Raw genomic sequence first — 24,637 nt, forward strand, 5'->3', positions numbered from 1 at the left:
TTCATATCCTCATGTCGCATTCCTAGAAGTTCTTGCAAAATCTGCACAAATCTCATTATCTCTGATTTGATTTTGTGCCCAACTATTTACTGTTGATTAACTTAAGCCAACAAGGTCTATCTCTAGAGCTGGTAAGAGGTCAGTCACCCAAAGCTCATAGCTGACTATGGATAAGAAACAATTATCAAAAGAAATTGGAATACTCTCTCAGGAGAGATGGGTGAATTCCATATAGGGTTCATCTTCTGGAAGAATATTTCTTCCAGCCCTAGGACTTTAAAGATGGCTATGAATTACCTACCTCCAGTCTCAACCCTCCTCATGGACTCCACCCACTTCTCCAGCTGCCTATGAACCACTTTTACTTAGATAACCCACCTTCTATCACAGTCAACATCTTTAATGTCAAATTCATTATTTCTTACCCCTCCCAACTTCCCACAACCTTCCATCATAATCTACTTTAACAGTCAAGGTTCTTGGGTGCAAGAAACAGAAATCAATTCTGGTTACCCTAAGTGGAAAAGGAACTTGTCCAAAATATACCTGACAACCTGTAAAACTGAGCTATTGCAGAAAGACTAAAGAACAAGAAAATAGATAGGAATCAAGGGAAGTAGAAGAAGCCACAGACAATGTCACCCCATGGGAACCATCTGGTCTGGATGTTCCTCCTGGCATCATCACTGGCGGCTGCTTCTGCCACTGCTGCTGAACATCAGGGCCAATAGATAATCTCTAAACTGTCCCTTCTTATTTGTCATTTACTCCAGACTCAAATTCTTAGGGTGGGATATCCAGTTGTCAAATTTAGGTCACAGGTTCTCATCCAATTTACTAGACAGATGGAGCAGGTGTACCCAGATTTCATAGTACAGGATTCCTCCTAAATAAGAAGAGGTTGAGTAACGGGCAGTTAAAAAAATGACAAATGTCCCTAATTCTGGTATTTTGTTGAGCCTCACAACAGCAAGAAGACAGCTACCAGTTCAATATAAGTGAGTGCATTATCATACCTCTAAGCTTTCCAAAGACAATAAAATAGGTGCCCTCGAAAAGCAATCAGTTTCTCTTCAAAGTATCCAAAGCATAGACTAGTTGACTACTTGGGAGCAATATTAAAGAAAGAATTCAGGCATCACAGGGTGGGGTGGACCAAATGACTTTTAAAAACCTCACTAATCTATACATTTTAAATAAATGAAAAGTTAGAAGACTATCCCAGTCTCAATTTACTGCTAGATACTATTCTCTTTTTTTTCATCGTGTGTGTGTTTTAAATACCAAGGAGCAAAAGTTTAGGCCATCACAAGTCTGATTCAAGGGGCTCATTAAGACCCTGTGATCACTCCCTTTCCCAGATGTCATGGGGCCTGTCCCACTGCTGGCTATTGGGCCCAGGGTTTAAGGGGGCTGTGTGCCAAAGCAGATTTGGAGGATTAGACCCATGGTTTGCCATCTCATTCCTCTCCAGTCTAGTATACTTCTTTAGTTCACTTCCATCTCGACCTTAGCTTCTTAAGTGTCACCGATTGCTTGTACAGGCTGACGATACCCTCCCCCAGAAAGGGTTGGACCATTTTGCCAGGGCCCACTGTCCTTGCTATAGTCAACTGCCTTCAGTGTCCTTTCATTCCTCTCGCATCGCTGCTTTTCCTTATACTAGTGATTCTTAGACTTGAGCACGCTTGGAAATCTCCTGGAAGGCTAGTTAAAGCATAGATTGCTGGCCCCAGCCCCAGTTTCTGACTCAGTAGGACTAGTGTAGTTCCCAGAATTTTCATGTCTAACAAGTTTCATAGTGATGCTGATCCTGGGCATCTGGTCCAGGAACCACCCTCTGAGAACCATTGCCTTTTAATATCGGAGTGTATGCCCTTCTTTCTCATATAAAAAGCACCTGCTTTTAGGATTATGCAACTCAGGTGCATTCTCTTTTCAATATGGTTCTTCTGTAGTCTATTTACTTGTATGATAGGAAAAACAGTTTCTTTACTTCTCAAAAAACCCTGTTGTGGTGTGTGAAAAGACTAATTTCTAGGTAATGTCACCAGGGAGATAGCTTTTCAGGGAACAAAATAAATGCCTTCAGTGATGCTTCCCATAGCTTGACTTTCAATCTTATATTGATCACTCTGTATTCTTTACGGCACAAATGTGTATTTATTCATTTTCTTAACATTTTCTAACCTTTCCTATAAGTGATTCTAAACAACAAAGACATTTTCCTACGTTTTTTCTTGAATTCTCCAAAATTGTCAAAGGCATTCATGTTTTGCTTATATAACATTAGATCAGACTGAGTATTTCAATGGTTATTTTGATAACATAAATGACGATGTTTTTTAGTTTTATTTGCCCTTGCTAAACGTAATTCAAATCAATGAAAACAAAAAGGAACCAAAACAGAAAGGAAAACTTCACCAAATATCAGGTAAAAGACATACCAAACAAAGTAGTATATTTTGGATAAAAGCTTCGTTTAAGAATCCAGTAAGTATTTTTTTCTTGTTTTCTTTTGTTTTTTTGTTTGTATCTGTTTTGATAAAAAGCAACTTTTAAAAGCCAAAGTCCACTTCTTTTTGTTAAACATTGAAAAGTTGAAACTTCTAAACTGACCAGTAATGAAAATAAAGGCTGTGCTCATCAATGGACCAGATTCATGTTTGGTGACATATTATTGTATGAATATATTCAAATAGTCTTTACCCCATTCCTCCTAGTATTCAGTCATCAAAGAGTGATGATATATTTAGTAATCATCTGACCAATCTGTACTTCATTAAAAAGTCCTTTTCTTAGAAATGAATACCCTCCACACTCTAATTTCCTTCTCTTTCATTCTGTCCCCAATCTCTAGAGACCTCACCACAGAGTTCACAATGTATCCTCATCCTACATCAGTCCTCTGTGTAATTAACCACCACTGAGTCTAAAGTTTCTAAATTCTTCCTTTCTTTTTCTTCTTTTTGGTATGTGAGTGGGTGGGGAAGGTAAAATTTTTACAATTTCGAAAAAGTCTTAAAATATCTTAAGAATGGCATTTATAAAATCCAACATTTCTTTTGATTCTGGCTTTCATTTAAATCATTTGTATTCCATTGGTTTGTTAAATTTCTACATGGTCTCTTCAGCATCAAGCCAAAATATGATTTCTTGTATTTGTGGCTTTTATACACTTCATGCTATTCAGAGTCATCCAAGGTTATAGAAGAATTGTAATGTATGCAGCTATTTTGACAAACTAACATCCTTCTTATTAAATCAGTTCAGTATATCTGATTTTTTCACTTTAGAATGCTAATTGAATAAACCCAATTTACCCACCACCTCTGCCAAGAAGGCTTCATTGAGTGAATGCCTTTTTTTTTTTTTTAAACCGCTAGTGCATTCCACCAGAAGACCACATTTTGTGAAATGTTACTCATTTATACACAAGGATTGGGTGTCGCATCAGAAGACCTGGATTTTCTTGCTGACCTCTATCACTTACTACCTTAGTGACATTGAGATTGCCACTTAGCAGAAAATTGCTATGATGTTTAAAATGGAGATAATAATATTTGCCCCAAACTCTTTCATTGGATTGTAATTAAGAATAAAATGATAATGGATAAAAAGGGCTTTTGTAAATTATAAAGTGTTATAGAGATGAGAGATACTGTATCATATTCATTTATATATTCAACATATTGATTAATTTAAAAATGATTCCAGTTCATTCTTTTTTGCCATTTCAGTTAAACATATATTCTAACACCACACTCTATCAGAGGAAAGGCTGCTGTTTTTGTCTGATATACGCTGAAATTTGTAACCAGATTGGATAAGCCTGTATTGTAAAAACAACTCATGATGATGTTCCCTCTGCCAGTTCCAAAGGGATGTTTGTCTTTGAATTTTAAGAGGCAAAATTATTTTGGTTCCTTTTATCTTTAGAGTAATTCCATGTTTCGTCTTCCTTTTAAAGTTAAGAATCATGCAGCAATAAAAATATACAATAGGTTATGGCATTTTCTTAGATGCTACAAGAAACAAATGTAGAAAAAAGTTCTTTAATGTAAAAATTCCTAAGTGTTAACAGATCGTGAAAATCGGCAACAACTGTTGTGCAGAGGATCACGATCTACAAGTAGAGGGCAGATAATTCCACCGAGATGAAAAGAGTGCGTCTGGTGTTTGAGCTGTGGCCACGTTTGACTTTCATGTCCTTTTGGGACACGACACATTTTGTGGGAGAAGAAAGTTAATGCAGCTGCCTTCACTCATCAGTCAATGAGAGCCAGCCCCTCGGGGAGGAAGGCAAAGGCAGCTATACTCAGACCCACCAACCTGGCTGATTAACAGCAAATTTGCTGGTAAAGTCACCCTCTTGAGTCTGTCTAGCCCATCAGACCTAGAAATGTAATTTAGATGATTATCTCTATGCCCATTAAACCTCGTGACCTATTGCAGTTCGTTTGAAGTTGGCCTGCTTACACTTGCTAATAGGAAAAAAAGAAGGATTAACTCAAAGGTCATGAAATCAGAGGGCAGCCAAGATGATGGCAAAAGAGCGTAAGAAACCTTCCTCAGCCCTTGTAGGAGAGAGGAAGGACCCTAAGAATAAGGGGCTGTCAACAGAATTCATTTCGTTATGGAAAAAGGAGTTCTTTGGAACGAAACAAATACTGAGACCTTCATCCTTCACTAGTTTCAGCCTGTTTTGTTTGATTTCTAAGCATCATATTCCAGCAAGGTGGGATATCACGTTTAAAACCGTGGGATTATTGAAAGGGATCATAGCATAAATTCTGATTGGGAAACTTAATGAAGATAATAGATGCATTTCCTGCATCCTGTAACTGTTTGAAGCAGATGCCTTAACGTATTTGGGATCTGATATAAAAGTTAAATAACTTTGTGTGGATTTTATAGCATGAAAGACCGTACTAGACCCCTTAGTTTTAGTTCTCCTCAAGAGTCTACTGCTTTTAAACTTGCAAGAACTGAGCTCACTTTCCGAGGTCCTTACTCGACTCAGCCTCTCCTTGTAGGCAGAGTACTTTCTTACTGGCGTACTTTTTAGACACCATAATAGCATGAGTATTTATTACTGATCAGAGTTGTACTGAGAGTTGTAAAGAGAGTTGCTCAATAAAAGCTACTTATCATCTGACCTCTTTACCCAATGGATATTTAAACTTTCACTCCATAAAAATCGGAAGTGATTTTTTAAAATTTACAATTCTTAAAAAGTCAGTGAGAAAATACTAATATTTCAAAAGTAGTCTTCCCCAACCACAGGATCAAAATTCTGTATTCTCTGAAGCATTACATTTACTATGATTAATGATTTTATTAATCATGATTTTTTTGCCAAAACACGTTCCTATATAATTTTTTAGAAACAAGACTATTAGTAAAGCCAGACACTTCCATATGGCAAACTCTACAGATGTTTTACGGTCATAAGAAAAGGGAAAATCAAGCTGAAGTTTAAAACCTCAACTAGGTTTTTTAAAAAAAATTCTAGATTTCTAATGGCTGAAAACAATTGAAATTAATATTATATTGAACAATAATATTATATTGAACAATTGAAATATAATATTACAAATATATGTGCACATACTTGCAGTGTTCTGATGAAACAACTTTAACATTACAGGTTTTTTAAAATACAGTTTTGAAATCTTACTTTCCATTTACAGTTATTATAAAATATTGGCTCTATTCCCCGTGTTGTACAATACATCCTTCAGCCTATCTTACATCCAATAGTTTGTACGTCCCACTTCCCCACCCCAATATAGCCCACCCCCTCCCCACTGGTAACCACTAGTTTTTTCTCTGTATCTGGGAGCCTGCTTTTTTTTGTTGTTATATTCACTAGTTTGTTGTATTTTTTAGATTCCACACATAAGTGATATCATGCAGTATTTGTCTTTCTCTGGACTTGTTTCATTTAGCATAATGCTCTCCAAGTCCATCTATATTGTTGCAAATGGCAAAATTTTGTTCTTTTTATGGCTGAATAGTATTCCATTGCATACGTATACCCCATCTTCTTTATTCATTCATCTGTTGTTGGACACTTAGGTTGTTTCCATGTCTTGGGAATTATAAATAATGCTGCTATGAACATTGGGGTGCATTATCTTTTTGAACTAGTGGGGTTTTTTTCAGATATATACACAGGAGTGGAATTGCTAGTCATGTGGTAGTTCTATTTATAGTTTTTTGAGGGACCTCCATACAGTTTTCCACAGTGGCTGCACCAATTTACACTCCTACCAACAGTGTATGAGGGTTTCCTTTTGTCCACATTGTCACCAACATTTGTTATTTGTGTTCTTTTTGATGATGGCCATTCTGATAGGTGTGAGGTGATATCTCATTGTGGTTTTGATTTGCATTTCCCTGGTGATTAGCGATGTTGAGTATTTTTTCATGTGCCTGCTGGCCATCTGTGGCCTGTCGGTTTCATCATTTATATGGAGTAGCTGATCTTTACAGGCCCTCTCACCCTGGACCACATTCTGCTTGGCAAAAGAGTCTTTTGTACTTCATTCTATAAATTTAAGGCCTTTTGCCTGGATTTATTAGCTCAACAAATAAAATTAAATGTACTTTACAATAATATATATAAAATGCTTGAAAAGGGTCTGACAATAACCACTCAATAAAAGTTAACACACTATTGTCATTATTATTATGTTCCAAATACAGTGTAGATTAAAATAGGTATAATCTCTGTCCTCATGGAGTTCAGAGTCTAGTGGAAAAAATAAATGTTCAATAAATAAGTATACAAATAATAAATTAGTTTTAATTGTCATAAGTACAATGATGAGGGGTACAAAGTGTAATGAGAAATGAGTTTTCATCCTTTATTAAAATTCAAAAGATGAGATCTTTATGTCTTTCAATCTAATATTACCTACCGAGGAGGTTATTTTGTCATCGTCAAAAGTGTTGGTCAAAGAATTTCTAGAATACTCAGTAAATGTTAATCTCTCTCTACCATTTAAATTTAGAAAAATTCTTGTGCCAAACATTAAAATTACTCAAATTTAAATACCTGTTTTTCTTCAATACATCTTTACATATTTTCCAATGGAGTAAATTTGTTTTAACTGATAATAGAAATAATATTTTAGATTATCAAATGAAAAAATGTAATATCTAAATTTAAGCAGAAACAGACTCGGGTACACAGAACAAACTAGTGGCTGCCAGAGGGGAAGGAGGTGGAGGTGGGTTAAATAGGTGAAGGGGAGTAAGAGGTACAAACTACCAACTACAAAATAAGTAAGTCAAAAGGATGTAACATACAGCACAGGGAATAAAGTCAATAACATTGTATAACATAATAATAATAATAAATAAATAAATTTAGAGAAATTCATAAACTTAGTTTATGATCACTTATGTGTCCAAAATTTAGCTAGTAAATTTTCCCTAATTAAAAATAACTGTATCTTTGTTAGAAAAATACCATATTCCAAATTCCGTTATTATTCACATGATTGCAGACTTCGTTGGAAGCAAGAATTTAAAAAGTGCACATGTTGTTATGTCCATCCACAATACCTCCTAAGCCTGTCCTCACAGTCATGTTTTTCTGCAACCTACATGTTATTAAAATAATATATTATAATCTATTTGGGCTTTCTTTGTAAACCTCAGTCAATACAATAAAATAATACTATGAAATTATCTGAAATATCCTGAATATTTGCTTTTCCAAATTTTTCCTAATATGCCATAAACACAGCCTGTGTATTCCTACCACAATGGATAAAATGGTGTTTCTTACTGTTTTTAAATCTCTCAGTGCTTAAGAATTGAGAAATCTCTGTTTACTATTCCTAAATTAAAATGCATTCATTATAAAATCAATGAATATTTATTACTAAATTGATTTCTTAATGGACAATAATATATTTTCAACTATCATCATGACCTTGGAATTTGGAATAAAAAAATCTAGGCTTGAGTTGCATTTTCTTTTTAAAATTATTTATTTACACCCTTCTCTGGAAAGGAAGGCTTTGAGGTGGGTTACAGTGAAAGCTGTATAGAGTAGAGTGGTAACAGAGCCTGAGGGGAGGGAAGGTTAAATAACTTGTCAAGATTAAACAACTAGTAACTCTCAGACCACATCCCTATGTAAGTCCTGGTCCTCTCTGTACACTGAGCAGAGTGATTAGGTCTGCCGCAGAAAGAATTGTACCAGATGGGCAGAAATCAGTATCTTCTAGATTGAATGTTTGGAGACATGTATTTACAGATTTACAAATATATTAACAGATTTTCTCTAAATCCAGTGCTTAATTCACAATGCTAGGCAAGTATTGAAAGCCAAGGATATCTTTCTTTTATCTCACAGTTTTATCAATTCTGTCCAGATTGAAATACTGTTAATGTTTTTTCCTAAAATTTTTTTCTCTATTTTGAATTTGAACTATGTTAATTTTTTTCTTTCTTTACTTTACTATAGTTAATAAATCTCCTATGAAACTTAAAGACTGTAGAAAGCTGCTTTCTCATAGAAAGGTAGAGTGGTGTTGGTGTCAATAAAATATTTTAACAAACATTTCTATATATCCTTTCAGAATTTTGATTTATGGGCCAGTCTGTTTAAAATACAAGGCAGTCCTATCATAAATGGATAGATAGATAGATGATAGCTTAGACGAAATGCCTGTGTATTTTAGGGTTTTATATTACATATCATTCTGCTCAAAGTCAGATACCAAACAGAATATAATCTATGATAACGTGGAGAAAATGCATGTAATTGATTTCTCAATGTATAGACACATCCAGCTGGCTCTGCCTATCAGGCCTAAGAAAAAATCTAGATTTAGTATTGAAGAATTTGCAAGTCCTTAGTGATTAATAGTTCCAAACTTTATATAAATGGATATGAATCTGCATAAAGCATATACACTGCCCTGTGATTGTCTGCTTTCTTTGTGTGTGCGTACATGTTTTGAATTTCCAACCAGAAATCAGTATCCTTGAGGCACAGACCATTTTGGGGAGACGCTGGTAGGGACTTGATATCCTCCCTTGTTTTTTAGCTCCATGACATGCAGTTCTTCAGAGGTGCTTGTAGCTACTCACTCGCAAAATAATAGTGTTTTAAGTGTTGCTATGCATTTAATTACCACAGCAGCCCTTGAAATAGATACAATTATTAACCTCCCATTTTGTAATTATAAAAACTGAGGCGCAGAGCAGTTAAGTATCTCTTAGATCCCACAGGATAGTGGAACTGGGATTCAAATGCAAACAGTTTGGTTTCAGAGTCTTGTATTCTTAACTATTCTTCCATTCTGCCTTAGCTAAAAGCCATCAGCGTCATTACTGCAATAATGTTTCTTGGATTCAAATATGAATATTTCAAGAAAGCAGCAAAACTGGAGATGGAATTTCTTTAAAATGAGGGTCTAATATTTAAGTTAAAATAAATTTTGAATTAACGACTATCGTATTTTGGAACTTGTCAGCACGATATGGCTCTTTACCCAGTGTAGGAAGAGTGTGATAAAGGAAGGCTAAAGCTGGCACCAAAATGAGCCACTGAAGTGAGACAAGCTCGAAAGCAACTCTTGATGACAAAAGATTTGTCAGGCAAGGCAGCTAGACCACGGGATATGGTTTATCTTTTTTGCAGAGAAGCAGTGGCAGTAGGGGTACAAGAAGCAACATGTTGACTTGAGGTGAGAGGCCTCCAACACCGAGGAGACTGGAATGAACGACGCTTGGTGATTTAGGACAGGAAGGTTTGAAGCATGTAAGGAATTAGTCCAGTGCCAGCAAGACCCTCTCCGCAGGGATAGGGTTAGAGCAATAAAGATTTCACGTGCAGAAAAAAAAAAAAACCCTGGCAATAACATGAATTTCATAATTGTTTTTTAAAAAAATTATAACAAACAAAGCCTACCAAATAACAATGAAAGAGGAGAATTTCTATAAGTAGTTCACAGAGTTACAGCAGTCATAGAAGCCACCACTGTCTCTGTTTCCTTTGGTTTTCCTTGGATTTTTTTTTTCAAGTGGTTTACAGGGAATCAATAGCTTTTGTAATATCACATTTGGAATACAGAAAAAGAAAGAGTCACCGTTGGAATACTATATTAAGTTTTGGTTTGCTCATTACTAAATATATAAACCAGTTGGCTGGAGTTCAGAGAAAGGCAAGAAAAACCATTAAGAGACTAAAAGAACTGATTTATTAGCCATGATTAAAGGAACCAAATATGTCCAAATGCAGAGAAGAGGAGCATGACAACAGCTCAGAAATATCTGAAAGGTGCAGTGGCTTCTGGAGGAGACAGATATTTTATCTGTATCACAGCAAGTATATCTTGTCAAACAGATATGGTTTAGAAAGAAAAATCGCAACTTTGTTCATTTATAGAAACAGTGGAAAGAACCACTCAGATGTACCTTACTGTACACTTTTTAGCAGGTAGTCTCCCATTTGGAAAAAGACCAGGGCAATCTGAAATGAAATACATGTTATTTATATTATTCCTATCATGGGAATTTCTGCAATGGTTGGAAAGGAAACACTCAATGATTATAGTGACTAGAAGTGCTCCAAAGAATAGGATTGATAGCTTTAAGGTAAATCTGTCATGTTTTGATCTACAACTACTTAATTTTACTACCTAGGAAGTAAGAGTACTCTGACATCCGGATGCTTGCTTTGGAGTAGCAAGGAATGGCCGCAGTTTACATTTTGTGTTTTTTGGTGTGTTTGTTGGTTTTCATGGGAACGACCACTGAGATTTAGATGCATTGGGATCAAATTATTGGCTAGCTATTTCCCCTTCGGTAAGTGACTTCTTAGTGAGAGAGATGCAGGTTCCTCTCGTGGCTGTGTCACTTACTAGCTTCTTAAGGTGGGAATAATGGAATCTCACCTCCCTAACGGCAAGGATTAAATAGAACAGTGAGGTGTGTCAAGTGGTCCAGCCCACAGAAGGTGCTGAGTTGATATTAGTTCTCTCTCCTTGGCACCCCCTCATCCTCTCTTCATCCTCTCAACCTCTATTCAAGCCAGTTCTGTACAAATCCCTGACTTTGCCCATTTTTAATATTTTCCTAAAAATTTTAGAAAATGAGGTTTTTATGTGAAAACTCTCAATTCATGAAAAAAATTTCCCCCCAAAAGGCTTTAAAACTTTGAATAAACCAACCAACAAACAAACCCCACATATAAAGACCATATATTTACCTTGAATGATCCTTTCTTTGGAAATGCTGCTGTTGAGGTATATGGTGAGACAGTGTCTTTGAAAATATTTTTTTGTGGTTTTAGGTTCTTTTTCTAATTAAAAAAAATTTTTTATTGAAGTATAGTTGATTTACAATGATCTGTTAGTTTCAGGTGTATGGCAAAGTGATTCAGATATATATATGTGTGTATATATATAAATCATGTACATTATATATTTGGACTTTTTTATTCAACTGTAGTTGATTTACAATATTGTGTTAGTTTCAAGTGTACAGCACAGTGATTCAGTCACACAAACACACACACACATATATATATACATATGTATATTCATTTAAGATTCTTTCCTCTTATAGGTTATTACAAAATATTTAGTATAGTTCCCTGTGCTATACATTCGGTCCTTGTTGGTTATCTATTTTATATATAGTAGTGTGTATATGTTAATCCCAAACTCCTAATTTATCCCTCGTCCTCCCTTTCCCCTTTGGTAACCATAAGTTTGTTTTCTATGTCTGTGAGTCTATTTCTGTTTTGTAAATAAGTTCATTTTATCATTTTTTTAGATTCCACATATAAGCCATATCATATTATATTTGTCTTTCTCTGTCTGGCTTACTTCACTTAGTATGATAATCTCTAGGTCTATCCATGTTGGTGCAAATGGCATTATTTCATTCTTTTTTATGGCTGAGTAATATTCCATTGTATATATATATATCACATCTTCTTTATCCATTCAACTATCAATGGACATTTAGGTTGCTTCCATGTCTTGGCTCTTGTAAATAGTGCTTCAGTGAACACTGGGGCACATGTATCTTTTTGAATTATGGTTTTCTCTGGATATATGCCCACAGGTGGAATTGCTGGATCATATGTAACTCTATTTTTAGTTTTTTAAGGAAACTCCATACTGTTTTCCATAGTGGCTGTACCAATTTACATTCCCACCAACATTCCTCCGCATCCTCTCCAGCATTTATTATTTGTAGACTTTTTGATGATGGCCATTCTGACTGGTGTGAGGTGATACCTCATTGAGGTTTTGATTTGCATTTCTCTAATAATTAGTGATGTTAAACATCTTTTCATGTGCCTTTTGGCCATCTGTATGTCTTCCTTGGAAAAATGTCTGTTTAGGTCTTCTGCCCATTTTCTTTTTATTGTGTTGTTTGTTTTTTTGATATTGAGCTGCATGAGCTGTTTGTATATTTTGGAGATTAATCCCTTGTCAGTTGCATCATTTGCAAATATTTTCTCCCATTCTGTAGGTTGTCTTTTCATTTTGTTTATGGTTTCCTTTGCTGTGCAAAAGCTTTTAAGTTTAATTAGGTCCCGTTTGTTTATTTTTGTTCTTATTTCCATTATTCTAGGAGATGGATCCAAAAAGATATTGCTGTGCTTTACGTCATAGAGTGTTCTGCCTCTGTTTTCCTCTAGGAGTTTTATAGTATCCGGTCTTACATTTAGGTCTTCAGTCCACTTTGAGTTTATTTTTGTATATGGTGTTAGAGAATGTTCTAATTTCATTATTTTACATGTAGCTGTCCAGTTTTCCCAGCACCACTTATTGAAGGGTCTGTCTTTCTCCATTGTATATTTCTGCCTGCTTTGTCATAGATTAATTGACCCTAGGTGTGTGGGTTTATTTCTGGGCTTTTTATCCTGTTCCATTGATCTATATTTCTGTTTTTGTGCCAGAACCATACTGTTTTGGTTACTGTAGCTTTGTAGTATAGTCTGAATTCAGGGAGCCTGACTCCCCCAGCTCTGTTTTTTTTTTTTCTTTTTCCTTCAAAGATTGTTTTGGCTATTTGGGGTCTTTTGTGTTTCCATACAAATTTAAAATTTTTTAAAATATATCCTTAGAAAAGAAATACAGGCATTGAATGTTTGTGACCTGTTCATAGAAATGAACAAAGTTTAAAGAAAAAAAGTGCAGTGGGCAGTTCCTTCCAATGAACAGCCTGTAGGAAGTGATGCACTGCAGCTGAGCGATTGTCCTATTTGGAGGATAGGTTTGCCTATGGTTTTTTAAGTTATGCTATTATAATGTAATGAAATGATATTTTGTAATATTAACCTATGCCTCTTCCCTCTTTTTCTGGTTACCCCTACCTGCCTTCACTGTAGGAAGTAGCTTATGCCCCAGAGGGTAAGGCTGTTATAGCATGAACAAGAAGATAAAGTTGATTCAATAAGCTGAATTCTCCCCTACAGAAAAGGTTTCTAGGAACCAGTGCCTTACAACCACCCCCAAGATAGGAAGGTTCTTTGAATTGTGGAAAAGGAGTGAAAAGCAGCAGGGAAGAAAGAGAGCTGGGTACTGGGAAGTGTCCCTGAGAAGGAGCCTTTGTACCAGATTCTTTCTGTCACAAGAACCACAAAGTTGTTGGAGACCCAGTAGCACAGCAGATCTCTCCCTCACTTTTCTGAATGCGGCCTCTAAGGAGGGAGCAAGCTGAGCCAGCAACTTGGCAAAGCAGGAGAAATGACAGCATGAATATTCAGACAGCCCCATCAAATGTCCAATGGCCCCATCACCAAAGGCAAATGCATTGAGAAGTTTCCCATCCTCTGACTGCTTTGAGGAATAGGCATTTAACTAGAAATTAAATTTCTTTTCAGAGAAAGAAAGTTATATTTTCACATACCTGTGTTTGTGGTCTATGAAACCTGTAGCTGCTATACTAATACACGTGGGTAGTTTTTGGTTTCGGTGAAGGGCATTAACCTTAGGCTGTAGTGTCAGGGCAGAGAGGGGGTGGGGGCTGCTTGATCTGAAATATTTACTTGAAGTGCATTTGAAGAAGAGTCTTAAACATGAAAAAAAGTTGTGCAACCAGGTGGGCAGGACTGTGTATGATGTTGCAAAGTGAACAACGGTGATGATGGACAGGAACATACCCATCAGAGAGTGAAGCAGCCAAAGCAGTGAAATGTGATAGAAGGATTTGAGCTTAGATGACAGAGGGTGAATGGTGGCCCCAATAAATACACAGGGAGAGCAAGATGAGCTGACTTTGTGCAGAGGATGGGGATGTTCACTGGACCAGCTGAATTGAAGGCACAGGTGGGTAATGTAGCAGAGATATCAGGCAAACTGAATAGAAATTTGAAGGGGAGAGTTGAGACTGGGGTTGGAGATATGGGTGTCATTGGTATAAAGATGATAACTGAGTCTGTGAAGCCAAATGAGATTATCCAAGAAGGGGGAGGGGGAAGATATTCAGGGAGAGAATTATGGAATAGCCCTATATGTAGAGGGTAGGGGAAAGGAAGAGGCCAGCACGTGCAACAGAAAAACAAGGTCGGAGATGTGAGAGGAGAAACAAGATGTACCATGCCTTGAAAAATCAAGAGAGAAAGATGTTTCAAAAGGAGTGATCAGTGGAATCAAACACTGGAGAGGAGTGAGAGTATGAGCCGACCTCTTCTTGGCCCAGTCAGTTAGGAGCTTAGAGATCGTAGAAGGTCCTGTTTCTCTGGAATGGTGAGGGCAGATGCTAGGTCGCTAGGGTAAGAAAGGAGTGAGTGAGGAGAAATTAATAGCAGTAGATGTATATACTCTTTGTAAGCAGTTTGGCAGTGAATGAAGTAGGGATTGATAGTTGGAGTGAGGTCAAACGAAGCATGTCAGAAAGCGTCCAACTTAACATCGTCCTTTACATTTTATTGTATATGGGCAATAAATTTAAAGGATGGGGAGGATTATTATCTGAAGATGATTTTATACCCTATATCTTGCTGACTTACTATCACAATAGTGTACAGAATGGAATGTTCCTGGTACCTTCTTACAAACAGCACTGGAAGATGGTTTTTTTCATGACTATATCTTTAAGCTTTTAATTATGGAACTCACTTTATTTGCTTCATATCCTTATATGATTTTCTATTGTCTACCTGAATTTAAGTGTGTTCAGATGCTTAAGATTTGAGATGAATAACAGCTCAATGGCAATGACTTTTAAACTCAACGTAACAGTTTATTGCTAGCTTCGTAATCACTGTGTATTAGAGTTATTGTTTAGCCCTGGTGCAAAGTAGTGAGGGAGAAGTACATTTTAATTAGTATAATAAGAAGTCAAATTAATCATATTCCTTTGGTAGTCTGAAGTTTCATTAATAAACTTCTAATGGTTTCAATTATTCACAGTGTTTGTGAACGAAAAAAGAAGCTAACAATTATTGTGCTGTGTTCTGTGATACGCATTGCAATCAACCCCTCACACTTAGAGCACAGAGCTTATTTGCAGTTGTGTTTTCCTGTTTACTGTATGACTTTGTCAAAGTTCACATCACTTTGCCATCCTCTCAATGAATGAAGTTTCTTGGATTTCCAAAATCCTGGAATAATAGCAGATGTAGCCCAGATGATGTCTAGCTTTCTTCCTGACACATTCTCTACTGGAAGGGTTTCATTGCACTTGGGAAAACTGCAAGAGACGTGTGTGTGATGATTCCTAAACTGATTCATTATGTTTTCACATGAGTACACTATCATACTGCAGGAGAGACAACTGTTTTCAGCTGATGGCCTATTTTACTTTTTTTTTAAGTCAATATGTGAATTGTTTCCTCAGATTTTTAGAAATATATTTCTCTGAGAAAATAGAACATTGAAATGGAAATAGACTTAATGTGTCAGCAGCTTTGATTTTCTTTTGAGAATTCTGAGGTTCTTAATTTGGTTTTTGCCATTGTTCATGTACAGTTACAAAGATATACTCTTTTCCTTTTCAATCAGAATATATCTGTTTTGCCGATTTTCTTTTCAAGAACACTGGATTCTATATGTTTATCCATTTAATTGGTAGTTTAAACTCACCATTTACCTAATTTTAATTTTTTACAAAACACATAACAAAAGTTAGACTTTAGAAAAGTCAAAAATACCCAAGTAAGTAGTCCATCAAGTGAGGAGAGAACTTAATATTCATATTAATACTTTGAAACCAATAGGTTTCCTAAAAATAATTATTTTAATACAACCACGTAGAGTTCCTACAAAAACCTAGACTTATTTGGTACGTTTTCTGTACACTCTTCTTCCCCAAGTGTCCTGCAGTCACACCCCCCAGTGAATTATACCTTGGTACAGGGTCTTTATACTGCTTACATCTGCTATTATTGGCCCCAGTTTTTCAGTGCCCCTTAGATATGTCTTTACTACACAATGGGGGAAAAATGAAGAGAAAAAAGGAAGAGAGTTTAATCTGCCCTTTATGGTAGGAACAGGATACTATCATGATCAATCGGTTGTTTTTAAAATGAATACCTCACCTCTAATACTTAGTAATTTTTAAAACGAATGCGGTGATAAGCAGAGATGTGTCTGAGCATTTAATTATCTCCAAACTAACGTGGCTGTTTTTTGCAAAATAACCTTTTAAACTACTATTTTTTATCATTTTCAAGAAATACCCAATAGCAAGAGTTCTATTGCAGTCAGGCATATTGCATAAGATAGTGTGTGATGATTCTTATGTTTTCATTGATTTGTTATGAACTGATGCACTATGCTTTCATGTGAGTGATTATCATACTGCAGGAGAAAAATTGTTTTTAGTTAATACCTATTTCACATTTCTTTAAAAAAATGAATGTTTTCCCTAGCTTGCTTGATACAGAGGTGTATACTTCGGGTATCCATTAAGATTTAGTGGTATTTTACTCATCATGTAAGAGCAAAAGGCTATTCCATGCAGAGGGAGCATGAAAAATGAAAAATAAACTGGGTCATGAAGTTCCCAGTTGCTCAAATACTTAAATATTTACATATTGGTTGGTAAAGAACCACTATCTCCAGGTCCCAGCAATGACTGAATTATGTTGGAATCTATATATTTCTTTGGATGGAATTCAAGGTAATTGTTTGAAATACATCTCTCACAAAATATGGCTGTCATTCATATATAAATACATTATTGACTTTTAATGGTAATCATAAAGTGTTTTAAAAATTTATATTCAATATCAGAAACATAACATTAAAAGCTCTTTCCAGTTACATCTCTGACTAAAAAGATACTTAGTCAGTCCTTAACCAAAATGTCACCTTGGCTAATATTAAAAGTTTTCAAGTATTGTTACTTGCATGAATACATTTGTAATATTTTAATCAACCCTAGTAAAACTGTTAAAGCCTACATCCTCCAAAAATGTGAGGAAGGTGTATTATTAGATCCATTTTACAGATGAAAAAAATGAAGCACAGAGTGGATGTCACTTTCCAAAAGTCACAGACCTAGTTTATGGCAGGTCTGGGATATAATTGTCAGACAACTCTAGATAAAAGAATATTAGGGACTTCCCTGGTGGTACAGTGGTTAAGAATCTGCCTGCCAATGCACAGGTCACGGGTTCGACTCCTGGTCCAGGAAGATCCCACATGCTGCGGAGCAACTAAGCCCGTGCACCACAACTACTGAGCCCTCGCTCTAGAGCAGACAAGCCACAACTACTGAGCCTGCGTGCCACAACTACTGAAGCCCACGTGCCTAGAGCCTGCGTTCTGCAACAAGAGAAGCCACCGCAATGAGAAGCCCGTGCACCGCACCTAAGAGTAGCCCCCGCTCACCGCAACTAGAGAAAGCCCTCGCACAGCAACAAAGACCCAACACAGCCAAAAATAAATGAATAAAATAAAATAGGCAAAGTATATGAATAGATATTTAATAAAATTTTTAAAAAGTGAATATTCGATGCATATTAATTGAGTATATTTCAGTTTCACAACTCTTAATATGGTTCTGAATTAGATATTTCTGGACAAAGCTGATATATGGAAATTCAAAAGCCATATCTATTCCGAAATAGACATGGGAAACTATTTAAGGGGCCATTAATGTCTATCTGTATCAGCTGTGTCACACATGTTTCTTCCCTCACAAAAATATTCTTCACTGGACTCATCCAACATATTAAAATATTTCAGTACTTTTAAGAATAAGAAACAGTAAAAACTAGTACAAAAGCTATAGTAAAATTAGAATTGTCAGCCCACACTAAATACTTAAATGAACGCTTTTTAAAATTTTAATGATATTACATTTCCTGAAATAAAAATTCGTTTAAAATGCATAAAAATAATGCCAGAAGACTTAGGTAGACCATGTTAAGGTATTTATTATTTCATTAAAAGCAGATCAGCCCTTATCAAAATGAAAGAAATCCACTTAATGGAGAGAGTAACTGGTAACAGTTCAGCAAGTCATTTTCCTTCCTTCCTTCCCTCCTTCCCCCTTCCCTCCCTCCCTCCCCTTTCATTCCTCCCTTCTTGCCTGCCTTTCTTCCCTCCCTTTCTTCCTCCCCTCTTCCCTCCCTCCCATCCCCCTTCCTTTTTTGATTATTTGCTTTGTGGGTATTGAGCATCATTACGTTTCTAAGGCTGAGACTTCTCTTCTGATTCAACCTATGTTCAGTGTAACTGGAAACAGCAGGCCACAAAGAGCACCCCTGGTGAGAGCATAAATTCTAGAGCTAGACAGACAGCCCTAGGTTTAAATTGCAGTGTTCCCCTTGCTGTTGGGATTACTTCAGGCAAGCTACTTTACCTCTTCTCTAAGATGGGGATAGTAGTACTTACTTGGCTGTGTCATTGGGAGCATTATTTAATTAAACAATTAATTTGATTATGAAGCCTGAGGACCGCTGTGCCTGGTACATGGAAGGTGTTTGAAGTATATTAGTTCCCTCTTTTTACCTTACTCCCTTTTTTACCTTACTCCCCTTTATACTAACATTTTTTTTCTTCAAAGAGTTATTCCTATTTACTATTCCAAGGTCCAACCTTTGTCCTTTCGAAGAAAAAAACTCATTTAGCTTTTCTACAAAGCCTTACAAAAATGTAAGAATCTGCCCCCAAATAGTAATTATTAATAGTTACGGATAATTCATAGTAATTATGTCCCATAGAACCCACAATCTTCCCCCACGTGCCAAGTGTTTATCTAAAACTTTGGGGCCTAGAAACCATTTGGCTTTGACAACCCAATAAGTTCTTTCCCTCAAGGTTTCCAGCAGTTCCTGCTTCCATTCAGCTTAGAATTTCTTCTTTTTGTAGCTGTCAGCAGGAGATGAAGTGGCATATGGCAATAACAATTTTGAAATTTAAGTGATGTTTGCTTCCAAGTTTTTCAAACTTTTGAAAGCTAGAGTCGGTGACAGTTGTCAGCCAAGAGGAATTTACTTACTGAGTATTACTTCGGACATAGATTTGAGAACATAAAGCGCCATTATCCTCATAAAGCTTCCCAAGGGGAGGTTGGAGGGCAGTACGGACTTTCAGGAATCCCAGATATCTGCAGAGTAGTTCAGGAGTCTTCTGTATGTCACATACAGTGTGGATTTCATCTTCATGTTTCCTCACAGGCCTCTGCCCCTAGCAGACAAGCAACAAACAGCAGATAAGTGAATGAATAGCTATAGCAAACTGCTCCAGTAAATGTTTAACTGGGATGAAATACCTCACCTATTAGTGGGGATTAGATGTGAATAGAAGAACGTAATTAGTATTTTTTGCCAGGTGAATTTCAATTTTATTTTCAAAACTGGTTTATAATATAAAGAATAAGGCACAGAACATGTTTAAGTTTTAATAACTGAAGAGGTATCAGACTGTTCATGATTAAAGATTCATGCAGCTCACTTGGGGGGGAAAGGAGTTGTTCTCTGCACTTCTTTAAAAATTATTTCTTGTGTGTGACTCTTTTCACCCAAGAGGAAGGAAGTGGAACCACAGTTGCATTCTTTAGTGAATGTTGAAGCATTTTGATATAGCCATTTTTCCTATTATTTAAATGATAAATTGACAATGTAGAAAGGGGCGGAGAGTGAGTACCTTAAGTCCACAGGAAAATTGAGGGCAAACGAACAGTTTCTGTGAACAGTTGAAATGTAAACACAGTTGAGAATCTGGTCCAGTTTCAGATAAATGTAAAATAAATAGTGTGATTATTTTAACTTAATCCTAAAACTGTTTTTCATTATTTCTGGGTTTTACTACACCCATCAAAAGCCATACAATGCGTAACCTTTCTTGTTAAACTTTTAAGGGGACTCATATTTCCTCTTAATAAACTTTGCATCGTATTTCATACAGAAAACCAGTGGGTGGGTTTTCCATTTCTTCCATCTTTAAAAATAGTAAAGACAATTGTTAACTATTTTCTGAGTTATACTTTGAGTACACTTAGCAGTTGCCTGAATCAAAAACCTGGCAAAGAAATGAGAGTAAGAACTGGTGGTGGGTGAACAGAAAATCATTGCGAAGAGGATGCAGAAGTGTACTCAGTTCCCACTGATAGTAAATTAATGGGGAATAGGAGGATTAATAAGTTTTCAATAAAAAATGAACAACTTCTCTCTGAAAACAGTTACGTTTCCTTAACAAAGTGACCCTTGCACAGCCTAGAGGAGGGAACAATATTCAATTAAGTATGTGGTTGAAAGCATAAAAATAATTGTTGCTCTGTCTGGAACTATTTAATTCTTGTTAAGTAAGGAGTGAAGGCGACACAGGGATTCCTTTATGAGGAACCCCACTCTGTTCTGCAGTTCATACTACACAGCCGCCTTTGATGAAACACCAATTTCAGAATTGGGTGCTGTTCATCATGAATGATTGTATAAGGTGTGCAAGCCCAGGTATGGCTCAGTGTAACCCTGTCACCACTCCTGAGACACAAAGCAGACGCTCTAGAAATATCATCAATTCTGTATGACTCTATACATTCTTTATGAAGAACAGTATATTGTCTCTGGACATTTTTAATGGCATATACAAATATAAATGTTTATTAGGCTGAAAAGTACAGCAAATGATGTATCTCTATTACAGAGATGGAATGAGATACAATGAATACTCCATTCTCTTAATCTTTAGTAATTATACATATACATTTTGTAAATGACTGTGGCAAATAGCATAGGAAAATACTTATAGTAGGATTATTTCAGAGTATCTATTCTTATTTCAAAGAAGTTTAAATTTTAATTCCAAAGTCCTTCCTTTTTTTTTTTTAATTTTTTTTAACATCTTTATTAGAGTATAATTGCTTTACCATGGTGCGTTAGTTTCTGCTTTATGACAAAGTGAATCAGCTATACATATACATATATCCCCATATCTCTTCCCTCTTGCGTCTCCCTCCCTCCCACCCTCCCTATCTCACTCCTCTAGGTGGTCACAAAGCACCGAGCTGACCTCCCTGTGCTATGCTGCTGCTTCCCACTAGCTATCTATTTTACATTTGGTAGTGTATATATGTCCATGCCACTCTCTCACATTGTCCAAGCTTACCCTTCCCCCTCCCCGTGTCCTCAAGTCCATTCTCTGTGTCTTTATTCCTGTCCTGCCCCTAGGTTCTTCAGGACCTTTTTTTTTTTTTTTAGATTCCATATATATGTGTTAGCATACAGTATTTGTTTTTCTCTTTCTGACTTACTTCACTCTGTATGACAGACTCTAGATCCATCCACCTCACTACAAATAACTCAATTTCGTTGCTTTTTATGACTGAGTGATATTCCATTGTATATATGTGCCACATCTTCTTTATCCATTCATCTGTTGATGGACACTTAGGTTGCTTCCAAGTCCTGGCTATTGTAAATAGAGCTGCAATGAACATTGTGTGACATGACTCTTCTTGAATTATGGTTTTCTCAGGGTATATGCCCAGTAGTTGGATTGCTGGGTCGTATGGAAGTTCTATTTTTAGTTCTTTAAGGAACCTCCAAACTGTTCTCCATAGTGGCTGTATCAATTTACATTCCCACCAACAGAGCAAGAGGGTTCCCTTTTCTCCACACCCTCTCGAGCATTTATTATTTGTAGATTTTTCGATGATGGCCATTCTGACTGGTGTGAGATGATATCTCATTGTAGTTTTGATTTGCATTTCTCTAATGATTAATAATGTTGAGCATTCTTTCATGTGTTTGTTGGCAATCTGTATACCTTCTTTGGAGAAATGTCTATTTAGGTCTTCTCCCCATTTTTCGATTGGGTTGTTTGTTTTTTGGATATGGAGCTGCATGAGCTCCTTGTATATTTTGGAGATTAATCCTTTGTCAGTTGCTTCATTTGCAAATATTTTCTCCCATTCTGAGGGTTGTCTTTTCGTCTTGTTTATGGTTTCCTTTGCTGTGCAAAAGCTTTTAAGTTTCGTTAGGTCCCATTTGTTTATTTTTGTTTTTATTTCCATTTCTCTAGGAAGGTCAAAAAGGATCTTGCTGTGATTTCTGTCACAGAGTGTTCTGCCTATGTTTTCCTCTAAGAGTTTTATAGTGTCTGGCCTTACATTTAGGTCTTTAATCCATTTTGAGTTTATTTTTGTATATGATGTTAAGGAGTGTTCTAAGTTCATTCTTTTACATGTAGCTGTCCAGTTTTCCCAGCACCACTTATTGAAGAGGCTGTCTTTTCGCCATTGTATATTCTTGCCTCCTTTATCAAAAACAAGGTGACCATATTTGCGTGGGTTTATCTCTGGGCTTTCTATCATGTTCCATTGATCAATATTTCTGTTTTTGTGCCAGTACCAAACTTTCTTGATTACTGTAGCTTTGTAGTATAGCATGAAATCAGGGATCCTGATTCCTCCAGCGCTGTTTTTCTTTCTCAAGTTTGCTTTGGGTCTTCAGGGTCTTTTGTGTTTCCATACAAATTGTGAAATTTTTTGTTCTAGTTCTGTGAAAAATGCCAGTGGTAGTTTGATAGGGATTGCATTGACTCTGTAGATTGCTTTGTGTAGTATTGTCATTTTCACAATATTGATCTTCCAATCCAAGAACATGGTATATCTCTCCATCCGTTTGTATCATCTTTAATTTCTTTCATCAGTGTCTTATAGTTTTCTGCACACGGGTCTTTTGTCTCCTTAGGTAGGTTTATTCCTAGGTATTTTATTCTTTTTATTGCAATGGTAAATGGGAGTGTTTCCTTAATTTCTCTTTCAGATTTTTCATCATCACTGCATAGGAATGCAAGAGATTTCAGTGCATTAATTTTGCATCCTGCCACTTTACCAAATTCATTGATTAGCTCTAGTAGTTTTCTGGTAGAGTCTTTAGGATTCTCTATGTATAGTATCATGTCATCTGCAAATAGTGACAGCTTTACTACTTCTTTTCCGATTTGGATTCCTTTTATTTCTTTTTCTTCTCTGATTGCTGTGGCTAAAACTTCCAAATCTATGTTGAATAATAGTGGTGAGAGTAGGAAACCTTGTCTTGTTCCTGATCTTAGTGGACATTGTTTCAGTTTTTCACCATTGAGGACGATGTTGGCTGTAGGTTTGTCATATATGGCCTTTATTATGTTGAGGAAAGTTCCCTCTATGCCTACGTTCTGGGGGGTTTTTATCATAAATGGATGGTGAATTTTGTTGAAAGGTTTTTCTGCATCTATTGAGATGATAACATGGTTTTTCTCCTTCAATTTATTAATATGGTTTATCACATTGATTGATTTGCGTATATTGAAGAATCTTTGCATTCCTGGGATAAACCCCACTTGATCATGGTGTATGATCCTTTTAATGTGCTGTTGGCTTCTGTTTGCTAGTATTTTGTTGAGGATTTTTTCATCTATGTTCATCAGAGATATTGGCCCGTAGTTTTCTTTCTTTGTGACATCTTTGTCTGGTTTTGGTATCAGGGTGATGGTGGCCTCGTAGAATGAGTTTGGGAGTGTTCCTCCCTCTGCTATATTTTGGAAAAGTTTGTGAAGGAGAGCTGTTAGTTCTTCTCTAAATGTTTGATAGAATTCACCTGTGAAGCCATCTGGTCCTGGGCTTTTGTTTGTTGGAAGATTTTTAATCACAGTTTCAATTTCAGTGCTTGTGATTTGTCTGTTCATAGTTTCTATTTCTTCCTGGTTCAGTCTCAGAATATTGTGCTTTTCTAAGAATTTGTCCATTTCGTCCAGGTTGTCCATTTTATTGGCATATAGTTGCTTGTAGTAATCTCTCATGATCCTTTGTATTTCTGCAGTGTCAGTTGTTACTTCTCCTTTTTCGTTTCTAATTCTATTGCTTTGAGTCTTCTCCCTTTTTTTCTTGATGAGTCTGGCTAATGGTTTATCAATTTTGTTTATCTTCTCAAAGAACCAGCTTTTAGTTTTATTGATCTTTGTATTCGTTTCCTTCATTTCTTTTTCATTTATTTCTGATCTGATCTTTATGATTTCTTTCCTTCTGGTAACTTTGGGGTTTTTTTGTTCTTTCCCTAATTGCTTTAGGTGTAAGGATAGGTTGTTTATTTGAGATGTTTCTTGTTTCTTGAGGTAGAAATGTATAGCTGTAAACTTCCCTCTTAGAACTGCTTTTGCTACATCCCATAGGTTTTGGGTTGTTGAGTTTTCATTGTCATTTGTTTCTAGGTATT

The 24,637-nt window shown here is 36.2% G+C and overlaps 1 protein-coding gene across 9 annotated transcripts in view; it reads left to right on the top strand.

Moving 5' to 3' along the window:
* Positions 1–24,637, top strand: part of CPED1 (cadherin like and PC-esterase domain containing 1) — a 303,529-nt gene that overhangs the window by 173,962 nt on the left and 104,930 nt on the right. The window contains exon 16 of one of the 9 annotated variants that reach the window (XM_082400009.1): positions 17,601–18,581. The exons of the other annotated variants lie outside the window; for them this stretch is intronic. Within the exon in view, the coding sequence (XP_082256135.1) occupies positions 17,601–17,654 (54 nt within the window). The 3' untranslated portion in view covers positions 17,655–18,581. Of the gene's footprint in view, positions 1–17,600; positions 18,582–24,637 lie in introns of those variants that run through there. 9 annotated transcript variants of the gene reach the window in all.

The sequence above is a fragment of the Balaenoptera borealis genome (assembly GCF_965194805.1).
Source record: "Balaenoptera borealis genome assembly, chromosome: 7".
NCBI classification, from domain to species: domain Eukaryota; kingdom Metazoa; phylum Chordata; class Mammalia; order Artiodactyla; family Balaenopteridae; genus Balaenoptera; species Balaenoptera borealis.